General features: G+C 45.5%; 1 protein-coding gene across 5 annotated transcripts in view; it reads left to right on the top strand.

The window, feature by feature from the left end:
* The window catches only part of ABCA1 (ATP binding cassette subfamily A member 1), a 165,132-nt gene that overhangs the window by 121,952 nt on the left and 30,275 nt on the right, over nt 1-12,905 (top strand). For all 5 annotated transcript variants that reach the window (XM_032773278.2, XM_032773279.2, XM_032773276.2 and 2 more), the window contains 10 exons: nt 2,796-3,000; nt 3,607-3,720; nt 4,355-4,526; nt 5,169-5,300; nt 6,335-6,474; nt 8,030-8,167; nt 9,056-9,276; nt 9,806-9,878; nt 10,398-10,600; nt 12,240-12,288. In XM_032773278.2, coding sequence (XP_032629169.1) covers nt 2,796-3,000; nt 3,607-3,720; nt 4,355-4,526; nt 5,169-5,300; nt 6,335-6,474; nt 8,030-8,167; nt 9,056-9,276; nt 9,806-9,878; nt 10,398-10,600; nt 12,240-12,288 — 1,447 coding nt within the window. The remainder of the gene's footprint in view (nt 1-2,795; nt 3,001-3,606; nt 3,721-4,354; nt 4,527-5,168; nt 5,301-6,334; nt 6,475-8,029; nt 8,168-9,055; nt 9,277-9,805; nt 9,879-10,397; nt 10,601-12,239; nt 12,289-12,905) is intronic.

The following is a 12,905-nucleotide window of genomic DNA, read 5'->3' as shown; positions in this document are numbered from 1 at the left end:
CTGGTTTGTGCAGGAAGTCAGACTAGATGATCATATTGGTCCCTTCTGACCTATGAGTCTATGAGTCTATCATGCTGTGGCCAGCAATGCGCTTGGTGGCTCTTTAGTGTGTGGAGTTGTGGGGTGCAAGAGGCCAGTGTTTTCCACTGTACCCAGGGCAAAGGGCCATCAGAGCAGACACCGATGAAGAACTTTCTGGGTTTGTTAGTGATCAGGGAGCCTGGGAGTGGGGAAGGGATCTCTGGGCGTGCTCTTCATGGAGTACTGAGATTCTCCCATCTGCTGCTGTGAGGCCTGGTGCTGCCCTGCTGCAGTTCATGTAGTATTGCCCATTTGTGACAAGATCAGACCCTTAAGCTGCCCTCCCCCAGAGGCCTGTCCATCTGAGAGCCTCCCTTTAGAGACTCTTCACAGCATTCCTTAACTCACTGGGGGGTGGCTGCGTACAGCACTCCCTCCCTTCCCCCATACTGCAGTCTAGTCATCTGGGGAGCAAGAGAAGGGGGAAACAAACCAAACCCCAGTCTTCAGCATAGCAGCACAAAGAACTACTACGGGGGCACTGTCTAACCACGTAACAGCATAGTGTTCAAATGTTGGGCTCAGGTCCAGGAGCATTGAGTGGAATTCCACAGATTGTGTTATGCTGGAGCTCAGACTAGATAATCATGATGGTCACTTCTGGCTGTAAAATCTGTGACTCTCTGAACACTTCAGTGATCCCAATGCAGATAGGGATGCATGACCATCATGCAGACTGAGATTTTTGAGAACTTCTCAGGCCAGTACAAGTACCAAAAATGTGCCACAATGGCTAAACAGCAAAGTAAAAGAATCGGTTAGAGGCAAAACGGCATCCTTTAAAAATTGGAAGTCAAATCCTACTGAGGACAATAGCGCATAAACTCTGGTAAATCAAGTGTGAAAGTATAAGTAGGCAGGCCAAAAAAGAATCCGAAGAGCAACTAGCAAAAGACTCAAAAACTAACAGCAAAAAAATGTTTAAGTACATCTGAAGCAGGAAGCCTGCCAAACAAGCAGTGGGGCCACTGGACGATCAAGGTGCTAAAGGAGCACTTTCAAGGAAGATACAGCCATTCTGTAGAAGTTAAATGAATTCTTTCAATCGGTCTTCACTGCAGAGGATGTGAGGGAGAGTAGCACACCTGAGCTATTCTTTTTAGGTGACAAATCTGAGGAACTTTCTCAGATTGACGTAGCTATAGAGGAGGTTTTGGAACAAATTAATAAACTGAACAGTAATAAATCATCAGGATCACCCAAGAGTTCTGAAGGAACTCAAATATGATATTGCAGAACTACTAACTGTGGCATGTGACCTATCACCTAAATCATCTTCTGTACCAGATGATTGGAGGATAATTAATGTGACACCAATTTTTAAAAAAGGCTCCAGAGGTGATCCCTGCAATTACAGGGCAGTAAACCTAACTTCAGTACCAGGCAAAATGGTTGAAACTACAGTAAAGAACAGAATTATCGGACACATAGATAAACATGATTTGTTAGGGAAAAGTCAACATGGCTTTTGTAAAGGGAAATCATGTCTTACCGAACCATTAGAATTCTTTGAGGGGTCAACAAACCTCTGCACAATGGTGATCTAATGGATATAGTGTACTTGGCCTTTCAGAAAGCCTTTGATAAGGTACCTCACCAAAGGCTCTTAAGCAAAGTAAGCAGTCATGGGAAAGAGGGAAGGTCATCTCATGGATCAGTAACTGGTTAAAAGACAAGAAGACAAAAGGTAGGAATAAATGGTCAGTTTTCAGAATGGAGAGAGGTAAATAGCGGGTTCCTCCAGAGATCTGTACTGGGACCAGTGCTGTTCAACATATTCGTAATTGATCTGGAAAAAGGAGTAAACAGTGAGGTGGCAAAATTTGCAGTTGATACAAAATTACACCAGATAATTAAGTCCAAAGCTACTGCAAGGACTTACAAAAGGATCTCTTTAAATTGAGTGATTGGGCAACAAAATGGCAGATGAAACTGAATATTGATAAGTGCAAAGTAATGTACATTGGAAGGCATAATCCTAATTATACATACAAAACATTGGTGTCTAAATTAGCTTTTACCACTCAAGAAAGAGATCTTGGAGTCACTGTGGATAGTTCTCTGAAAACATCCGCTCAACGTGCAGCAGCAGTCTAGAAAGCTAACAAAGTGATAGGAACCACTAGGAAAGGGATAGTGATTAGACAGTAATTATCATAATGCCACTGTATAAATTCATGGTATGCCCACACCTTCAATGTTGCATGCAGTTGTGCTCATACCATCTCTTCAAAAAAGATCTATTAGGTTTTCTTCCCAGGGGGACTCAATAAAAACACACAAAGACAACATGTTTCTGTAGCTAAAGGGAAGTCATTGCTGGTTACTAGGGGAGAGAATCCCTTCATTTTACTTACATGTACACACACACACATACGTATTCTACTGCATCATTCTCTTTACCTCTGCTCCTTGTTTCAGTCTCTTCAAAGAGCAACACAAATCCTGTCACGTTTGAGTAGGAGTCAAGCTTTCAAACTCAGGAGGGTATGCAAGCACAAAACTAGGCAATGGGAGCTTGCTGAGCCCTAAGTGAAAATTCTGGCCCCAATGGGAGTTTTGCCATTGAGTTCAGTAGGGTCCGGCTTCCACCCTTTGTGTTATGAGTCATGACTCTAGCGTGAGGGCTGAGCAGCCCCCTCTCCATTTATTTTTAAAGATGAAGAGATGAGTTTGTGAATGGTCTCAAGAGTGTGAACATCTTGCTCTCCTAGAGCCTGCTGTCCCCGGTCGCCTTTGGGTTTGGCTGTGAGTACTTTGCATTGTTTGAGGAGCAGGGGGTTGGCGTGCAGTGGGACAACCTCTTTGAAAGCCCCCTGGAAGAAGATGGCTTCAACCTCACCACATCTGCTTTCATGATGTTGTTTGATACCTTCCTCTACGGGGTTATGACCTGGTACATTGAGTCTGTCTTCCCAGGTGAGCCTTTACTGTTGCCTAGAGATGTGGTGTTCTGCTCTTTGTGGGTCCTGCGTATTCCTGCCCATTTGTCAAGAGCGTTTCACATTCCAGGCAGCACATGTTACAGAAGGGGGAAGGGGGCAACCCCGCACCATCAATTTTATCAGATCAAAGTCACTGATCAAACTGCTGGACAGTTTCCAAGTGCCCCCACATACAAACTAGGCTCAGTCCAGCCAGGTGCTAGCACCTCCTATGAGATTCTCAGCCTCTTCGTATCCCATTGGCTTTGCCAGGAGTTGAGGACACTTGGTACCTGACACAGGGTGGTTAGCACCTCCCACAATCAGGCCTTTAACTATTAGAGTAAAGTGGGATTTGGGACGATTGGTTGTAATGTTTTGAAATCATCTAATATTCTCCACCTGGCTAAAATCTCTTTCTCAATCTGTCACCAATTTCCATTCTAGAAGGGGAATTTTCACCTTCTCATGTATGTGCTGCTGTTCTCCAAGGCCCGACAGCTGGAGATACAATGCTTCAGTACTTGCCCTCTGCCTTTAAATATAGAGACATTATGGTGGATGTTGCTGGGCTCACGTGAATGCTTTCCTCCCCATTTAGGCCAGTACGGAATTCCCAGGCCTTGGTACTTCCCCTTCACAAAGTCCTATTGGTTTGGTGAGGAATATGAGGAGAGGCGGCATGCTCGTTCTGATCACAAAGGGCCATCGGAGAGTAAGTGTCTGACCCACGCTGGGCCAGAAGGCAGGTGCTTAGGTTTAAATGAATGAAGCTGGGGACTTACCCGGGGTAAAGACTGTGTGGAAAGATGTCAGGATGTAGCATCATGAAATTAAAGCTGCTTCTGTCCTACTCACTATTTGTTCCCCTGATAACTAATAGAATGTGAGCATGATTGTGCAGTCCTTATTCCAATAAAACTCCCACATACATCATTGGAAATCTTGCCCAAATAAGGCAGGCAGGATTGGGCTCTCCTTTGGCATTGAGGCATGAACCTCTGAGCTGTGACATTTCCTCCACTTCCACTGATTTCAGTGGAGTGTGCTCAGTATCTCACAGGACTGGGTCCTCTCTGACATGGGGCCTGATCTGGTCGGCGGATACGTATCCACTGATTACATCTGGCATTGGATCAGGCCTTTACAGCAGGCCTCCAAAAAACTAATTAGTGCCAAGCTAAAGTGAACCTCCATGGAGGGATAACACCCTGGGAAGGGAGATTACGATGCTTCCTAAATGCCCCAGTTCACTGCGGGTTCTCATTGGCCACAGAAAGATGTATATTAATATTATTGGTGCTGTGTCTATTCCACGCTGCCTTGCTGATTACTTATTCTTCTCGCAGACTGCATGGAGGAGGAACCCAATCATCTTAGCCTGGGGGTCTCCATTCAGAACCTGGTGAAGATTTATCGTGATGGCAAGAAGGTTGCTGTGGATGGGCTCACACTGAATTTCTTTGAAGGGCAGATCACATCCTTTCTGGGACACAACGGAGCTGGGAAAACCACAACCATGTAAGGACAGTATTTTTAAGGGTGGGGAGGGCCCTCTTATTGGAGTGGTTCTGAAACCTAGTGTTTTGTCTAAACGTGACAATATAATATGTGCATGTGGGTAGATGTATAGATTAAATATGCAAGGCCAGAGACTCAGCAAGTGTAAAAAGTGTATCTCTGCTGACTTCAGTAGAGCTCTGCTGGTTTACATCTGCTGAAAATCTGGCCCATGAAATACACCGATATTGGGGAATGGTGCCAGTGAATTGTCACAGTTCCAGATCAAGACTGTGGCTGACTTGGTACAGTGTCAGCAGCACTTTTTAATAACCCCCTTTGTGACCCCGCTTTATCAGAATAAAGAAATGAATTCTGAAAGCACTAAAAGCTTTTAGGGAGTGGGAAGGGTATTTTTCTCTCCCAGAACCAAGAGCACGTGGTTCAGTCCAGCTCTCATTAAACCCAAAAACTCACGTGCAACATGTTTTTCTCTGATTGTTTTCCTTTGGGGAATAATCACATGATATGAGCTATCAGCAAGACTCTATCCTAACCATTGTCCTTTCATTTCCTAGTGCATGTGGAACAAGCCCCCCCTTGATTTGGATTGTGCTGTGCCGTTTTGGAGCTCACTTACTATTTACTGCATTTGTCATTCAGGTCCATCTTAACTGGCTTATTTCCTCCGACCTCGGGCACAGCCTTCATCCTGGGCAAAGATATCCGCTCTGAGCTCAGCACCATCAGGCAGAACTTGGGTGTCTGTCCCCAGCACAATGTCCTCTTTGACTTGTGAGTAGCAGACAAGAAGCACAATGGTGGGGTCTGTAGCACAAAACAAAAATGTGTGTGTGTTTATTTAAAATTACAGAGGATTCCTTTTCTCATTTTCTGACATTACCACCCTCTATGGCTCGAGGCCCACTTCGGGTCTCTCTCTTGTTTGTGTAAGTCCAGAGTAACTCCACGGAACAGTGGTTAGCAAATGTGCATATAGAAGTAGATGTAACTGGCATATCATTTGCAAGGGCTGCTGTTTAAAGGCAGTTGAACAATGAAGTAGTGTTGAAGTACTATCAATATATTGGAAAATGGGAATGAACCAAGAATCAGGATGTTAAAATGTACCATATTTGGCCAGATCCTCAGTGGTGTAATTCAGCATAGCTCAGTTGAAGAGAGTAGATGAGTTACACCAGCTGCGGATCTGGAACATAATATTCAATGGAAGCTGAGAGTGGTTGGTGTCACATGGGAGACATTGCACCTCATGGGCTCAAACCAGCAAGTAGTGGCTTATACTAGGGGTTACTTCCCACCCAGGAGGTGCTATTCTGAGTTGTATATATGGTCTGGGATAGTTCAGTGATGGAGCTGTTAAGAATCTGTAGCTGGACAGAAGTAGGTTCTGTTTTATTGTTAGACGTATCTGTGGTCTATCAGCAATGCCTTGCACATCCATCAAGACCATTTTTCCAGTTTTTCTTTTAGAAAACTGTTCCTTTCATTAAGAAAATAGGCCAAAATTTTCCAAAGTAACTAATGATTTGGAGTACCTCAGTGTTTGGGAGTCCAACCTGAGGCACCTTAATATGGCCTGATTTTCAGATAGCACTGAGCACCTGCCCTCTGGAAATCAGGCCTTTCTAAGATGTTCCAGGTTGAGTGCCCAAAATCATTAGTCACTTCCAAAAATCTTAGCCCTGTATAATATTTTCCTGCCTAAATAATTACGGTTTTTTTAACTAATTAAAAAAAATGGTTCATGGGATGAGTGCGAGCCTGACAGACATAGTGCCTTGCTGGTTCTGCTCCCTACTCCTTAGGCTGACTGTGGAAGAGCACATCTGGTTCTACGCTCGTCTGAAAGGGTTGTCAGAAAAAAAGGTGGAAGAAGAGATGCAGCAGATGGTGATGGATGTCGGCCTGCCTCACAAACTCAAAGCTAGAACCAGCAAACTCTCTGGTAGGTCCAACTCTTCAGCCCTTTGCATGTCTCATCTCAGCTGCTCAGGCGGCTTTGAGAAGGGCACTGTAGTTCCCTAATACTGAGAGGCAAAGCAAGATATTACAGTGTAACCTGCCACTCAGTGTGTGTTAAGTATCCACCTCTATGCCTGATCTACAACAGAGGTGGGTCTGCTACAGCTAATAGCTTGAGAACGTAGTCCTTTAGCTCAAGCTGAGGAGACTTATGCTCTTAGTTCTGGAGCTGCCAAGGTTCAATTCCTGTTGACATAGGTGCCGATTCTGTGGATGCTCCGGGGCTGGAGCACCCATGGAAGAAAAAGAGTGACTGCTCAGCATCCACTGGCGGCCCTGCAGATCAGCATCCCCCCACCCCCAAGCCTCCCACCCACCAGCAGCCCTGCCAATCAGCTCCTCCCCCTCTCCCCAGTGCCTCCCGCCTGCCGCAGATCAGCTGCTCAGTGGTGTGCAGGAGGCGCTGGGAGTGGGGGGCAAGGGGCAGGAAGAGGCAGAGCAGGGGTGGGAGCTTGGGGGAAGGGGTGGAGTGGAGGCAGGGCCTGGGGCAGAACCGGGGGTCGAGCATCCCCCGGGATCTAAGTCAGCACCTATGCCTGTTGACAACAAAGACTGGGTGCTCATCTGGGATTCAAATGGCTAGGGGCCTGAGGTGTTTGGTTTGAGCTTCCTTTGCCTAGGGCAAGTAGGTTAACCAAGGCTGAGTGTGCATTACGCACCACCCTGTGCCTGACCCACAGAAAACGTGAATCTTCTATACCTGACTTAAATCTTTTAGCACGAGCTCATGCTTTAGTTCTGGAGGTCCCAGCTTCAATCCAAGATGACAGTCATTACAAAAGCTCTCATAGTCAAAATGCTATTGAATTTATTAGCACCCAGTGTCCAGAAATCTCTAGACATCTTAATAAAATGTAAAACTAAAACAGTATGCCTGCTCCCCGGGCAGTGACTGGAGCAAGTTAAACAAAAGCAATGTGGTTAAAGCCACTGTCTGTATTCTCCAGTCTGCTCTGTTCAGTTTGTCCCACTCAGGCAATGCCAGGTGAATGGATTCTGGCCCCAGACGGCTAACTGAGAATCCCCCTTGTGCAGGAGAACACTCCACTGGTGTAGGCTCCTGCACCAGCCGCCTCAGTCCCAGTGTAGGGATGTGGTGGGATGGTGTGGAGTCCACTCTGCCAATTCTCCACTGGCAGTAAGGTACTTTGCAGACTTTACACCAGTCAAATAAATTAGATCAGCTTGTCAGCTGCTCTAATGCTGGTGCTGAGCAGCGCAAGATTCAGGAGCAACGCCCAGCTCCTTAAGGGCCCCCCCACTTGTTCTCTGGCATGGTGCAGAACTCTGTCATGGGGGGAGGATGGAGCCTAGAGTCATGTAACTTTTTATCTGTGGGAACACATGGCTTCAGAAGGCATGTGGCTTCAGAAGAGGGTAGGAATCTGGTTCTAGCCATCTCCACCACAGCACCTTACGGCACAGATCTCTGCTTTGTAGTTCACATCTCCAGCCTGAATTCTTCTCTCACTTTGCAGGTGGCATGCAGAGAAAGCTGTCTGTAGCCTTGGCCTTTGTGGGTGGATCAAAGGTTGTCATTTTGGACGAACCAACAGCTGGAGTGGATCCCTACTCTCGCCGAGGGATATGGGAGCTGCTTCTGAAGTATCGCCAAGGTATCTGTTCTTTCACCAGTTATAGTTGGAAGCAAAGAGGCATCAATGGCTTGTGGCTTAGATAAAATACATTGTTCTACCTTTGCTGATTGCATGGGGGAATTGTTACTAGTGTGTCATTGCAAATCCCTTGGTGCCCTAGTAGAAGATGGCAACAAACAGCCCTAGCCCTGGGCTCAGGGCACCCAGCCACCTGCATTCCCCGTTAATGAGACCCTTTTTGCAGTCTCATTATAACGAGCCACTTCTCTTTAATTGGTGGGACTGCATTTCAGTACTCAAGAGTGAGCCATGTTCTATGTTCACTACCCACTGAGGGAAGAGGATAGGAGGGCAGATTCTGATTTCACTCCCACAGGTGTAAATCTGGAGTAACTCCAGTGAATTCATATGGATATAGCTCAGTTCAGAAGCTGACTCCTGCATGTCTGCATTAGGGTAAAGCCCTCTGCTGTTATGTGGGCCTACTTGTTGGTATGAAACCCCTTTCATTGGTGTACCCTGAAATCACAGCCCTTGCTCCAGTTGAGCAGGACCTGGTGAATCAGGAATTGAGGTGCACCACATCTTACACTGCTCAGATCACTGTGCGTCCACTCACTGCTGGGTGTTGCTTGTTCTGTTTCCATAGCTAGCACTGTAAATGCCTACCAAGACGAGTGGCAAAATACAAACAGGATGGGGACTGGGTCATGAAGGAGAGGAGAGAATCCACCTGAGCTAGTTGTTAACTTCTTCCATACCATTCCCGCCTCATACCAGGGACCCACCTCTCATTTAGCAGTATGGCGAGAGCAGAGTGCTTGCATCTCCCATGACCTAGGGACGATGATATTGTTGACTTACTGGCAGACTCCTCAGTGTTTGTCTTATCTTCTTTATTTACAGGCCGCACCATCATTCTGTCCACACACCACATGGATGAGGCAGACATCCTAGGGGACAGGATTGCCATCATTTCCAATGGCAAACTGTGTTGCGTTGGCTCTTCCCTGTTTCTGAAGAACCAGCTAGGAACAGGCTATTACCTGACCCTGGTCAAGAAGGACGTGGACTCTTCTCTGAGCTCCTGCAGAAACAGCAGCAGTACGGTGTCATACCTGAAAAAGGTACAGTTCCCATACCAGCTGTCCATTTCCTTTCTCTTTCCATCTTTATCCTCTTTACACCAAAATTTAAGGCTGCCAAAAAGTTAAAATGTAATGGAGTAAATGGTTTGAAAAGAAATCCCTTAGCACGGCACAGAAGCATTACCTACCTTGGTACAGCCCTGAGATCAGATCTGGTTAAACCATTGCATTGGAGGCTTGTGTCCATTACAGCCTCTTTGCATGATATCTTTAATGCCTGTGTTTTCGGCCTGACAATGGATGCTGCTGCTTTGCGATTTGGCTGCTTGCCTGACTAGATTAAATACATTGCTACTGATACTAGCTTCTGCTCTTACATCCTCTTACAGGACTAGTTATCTCAACCCTTTGTTACAATAAACAACATTAAGATCCTTTGTGCTATAGCCCCTTCCTAGAGCATCCGGATTGCTGGGCCTCTCTGGATGGTGTTATAAGGAGAGTGCAGCATACAGCTGGCTGGCTTTTGCTGCTATTAACATATGTTCATCCTTTCTTATGTACCTAGGATGACAGTGTCTCCCAGAGCAGCTCAGATGCTGGGCTTGGCAGTGACCATGAAAGTGACACCTTGACAGTAGGTAAGGACTGAAAAAGGCACGCATGAGATTGAATCACCACTGTGGTCTTGAGCAACTCACTTAACCTCTCTGCTTCTGTTCCTCCATCTGTAAAATCAGGATAACAGCACGGACCTACCTGGGATTGTGAGGAACATTTAATACTTGCAAAGCATAACGAATGCAAAGTGCTGAATAATATGAAATTTCACCTAATGATCAAATGAGACCAGAATTTAAGGGCCATCAAAGCCGATGTGCTTGCCAATATGTTAGCACTGCACAGAGTACACTCGTGTAGAGTGGCTTGCAGGGCTGTTGATTGTATTTGGTTTTCAAAGGTCCTCAGAAATGCTGCAAATAGTAATAGCTGCTGGGATCTGCAGCTAGGGCTTAGCTCCACTGACGTCGATCCTTCACTGGGTTGTGTTTTACCCCAGCTGAGGATGTGTCCCAGCAAGATTCCTGAGTCTCTGCAGTCTTTGTTACCGGTGACTCACAGAGTAACAGGGCGGGCATCTTGTATTTTGGTTTCTCCAGATGTTTCTGTTATCTCCAACCTCATTATGAAGCACGTTCCTGAGGCCAGGCTGGTAGAGGAGATTGGCCATGAGTTAACCTACGTCTTGCCATATGAAGCTGCTAGAGAGGGAGCTTTTGTGGAGCTGTTCCATGAGATCGACGACCGTCTCTCTGACCTGGGCATTTCAAGTTACGGCATCTCAGAGACTACCCTGGAGGAAGTATGTGAGCTGAAGCTGATCTGATGCCTTAGACAATGCCAAACAAATAATTGCAGACCCCAGGGAAAAATCCCCTGTATATCCATGGGAAGCCTGTCTACCAGGGAACTGGTCTGGCCCTGCGTTCATAACCCACAGAAGTGTGAAAAGAATTTTCTCCTTCTGCCCAATTTAAGTGTGCCCACAAGGGAAACGTGCATTAAGAATTGAGGGCCAGGTCCTCAGCTGGTGTGAGTGGGCACAGCTCTGTTATAGATAGTAGAGCTCCCCATTTTCACCGGCTGGGGGTCTGGCCCAAACTATTTTCTAACAATCAGGTTTTAACTTACCTTGTCAAGTACTTTCAGACATCTCGGGGCTGCTGTAAGTGCACCTGGTTCCAAGAGTCTCCATGGGGCCATTCCAAGCAGCCAGGGATTGCTGGATTTCAGCAACATTTTGGTCATATCCCCTACCCAGACTCTCCTCCACCTAGGAATTCCACTTTCACTAGGGCACACTGGCTTTCCTGTAGCTTTGCATCACCAGAGCAGCACAAGGAGCTTGTCCCCTTGAAGCCCTGTCTATTGTATTCTCCAACACCTTCTGAAACGCATTTGGTATCATGATTTCCTCTTTAAATGGTTGGAGGAAAACCTGATTCTTCCAGCAGCTTCTAGAACATTGTTGTCTTCTGTGTTTGAAAATTTGGCCCTTCCTGTATAGGAAACCACAGGGGAAAGCATGTCCCATCACAGCTGGGAATGTTGTTCCTTCTTGATTAGAAGGCTGGTGGACTTCCACCGGTCTAATACCAAGCCTCATATGTGCATCCTCATTGGAAAGGGATGAAGGTTACAATAAGTGCTTACTCTGCATCATGATTCTGTATTGTTAATGGCTGCTCCATCCTGTGAGTAGTACTGAGATAAAAAATGTCCCATGCCATTCTTAGCTGGAGCTAAAAGAACATGTGTTCTGTTCCTCTCCCCCACAAAAAATAACTGTCCCAACCTCAGCAATAAAAATCATAGGGCTGCATTTGGCTGCCAAGTCCTCAGGTGTCACACTGGTTATGTTCTAAGTTGCTCTAGGCCAGTGGCTCTGAAGCTTTCCAGACTACTGTACCCCTTTAAAGAGACTGGTTTGTCTTGTGTACCCGCAAGTTTCACCTCACTTAAAAACTTATAAAATCAGACATAAAAATCAGACCAAAAAAGTGTCACAGCCATACTATTACTGACAAATGGCTGAATTTCTCATTTTTACCATTTAATTATAAAATAAATCAACTGGAATATAAATATTGTACTTACATTTCAGTATATATAGTATACAGAGCAGTATAAACAAATCATTGACTATGACATTTTACTTTGTACTGTCTTTTCTAGTGCTTTTTATGTAGCCTGTTGTAAAACTAGGCAAATATCTAGATGAGTTGATGTACCTCCTGGAAGACCTCTGAGTACCCCGAGGGGTACACCTACCCCTGGCTGAGAACCACTGCTCTAGGCAAGGGATATTCCATATAGCCCCTCATGTTGAAATGATGCATTCTGTACTGGAATCATTGGATCTCCCATGTTACATCAAACAGCACATTATTGCTGTGTTAGACCACTTCTAATTTTCTTTTTAACCTCTCTTTGCCTGTCAGATCTTTCTCAAAGTGGCTGAAGATAATGGAGTGGATGCAGAGACCTCAGGTTAGTGCAGTAGTTTCAGGGCTGCATTGTCAAAGGAGGTTCTGTTGGTCCAGCTTTGTACATAGGATTTGCATGCATCATCCCTTATGCACACAACTGACAAGGGGGAGGGATAGCTCAGTGGTTTGAGCAGTGGCCTGCTAAACCCAGGGTTGTGAGTTCAATCCTTGAGGGGGCCATTTAGGGATCTGGGGCAAAAATCTGTCTGAGGGTTGGTCCTGCTTTGAATAGGGGGTTGGACTAGATGAGCTCCCTTCCAACCCTGATATTCTGTGATAGAGGGTTAAATTCTCAACTGATTAAAAATTCCCATTCAAGGAATTAAGCAATTGGGCAAGTAGAATCAGCACTCAAGCTGATTTTTCAGTAGTACTCACACTGTCCAGGTCCTGGCCACCAATCCAGGGGACTCTGCATTTTAATTTAATTTTAAATAAAGCTGCTTAAACATTTTAAAAACCTTATTTACTTTTCATACAACAATAGTTTAGTTATATATTATAGACTTATAGAAAGACACCTTCTAAAAATGTTAAAATGTATGTCTTGCACACGAAACCTTATATTAGAGTTTATAAATGAAGACTCGGCACACCACTGCTGAAAGGCTACCAACC

The sequence above is a fragment of the Chelonoidis abingdonii genome, chromosome 6 (genome assembly GCF_003597395.2).
Source record: "Chelonoidis abingdonii isolate Lonesome George chromosome 6, CheloAbing_2.0, whole genome shotgun sequence".
Taxonomy (NCBI): Eukaryota; Metazoa; Chordata; order Testudines; family Testudinidae; genus Chelonoidis; species Chelonoidis abingdonii.
Note: the sequence above shows the minus strand (reverse complement) of the source record. Positions and strands in the feature narration are given on the sequence as shown.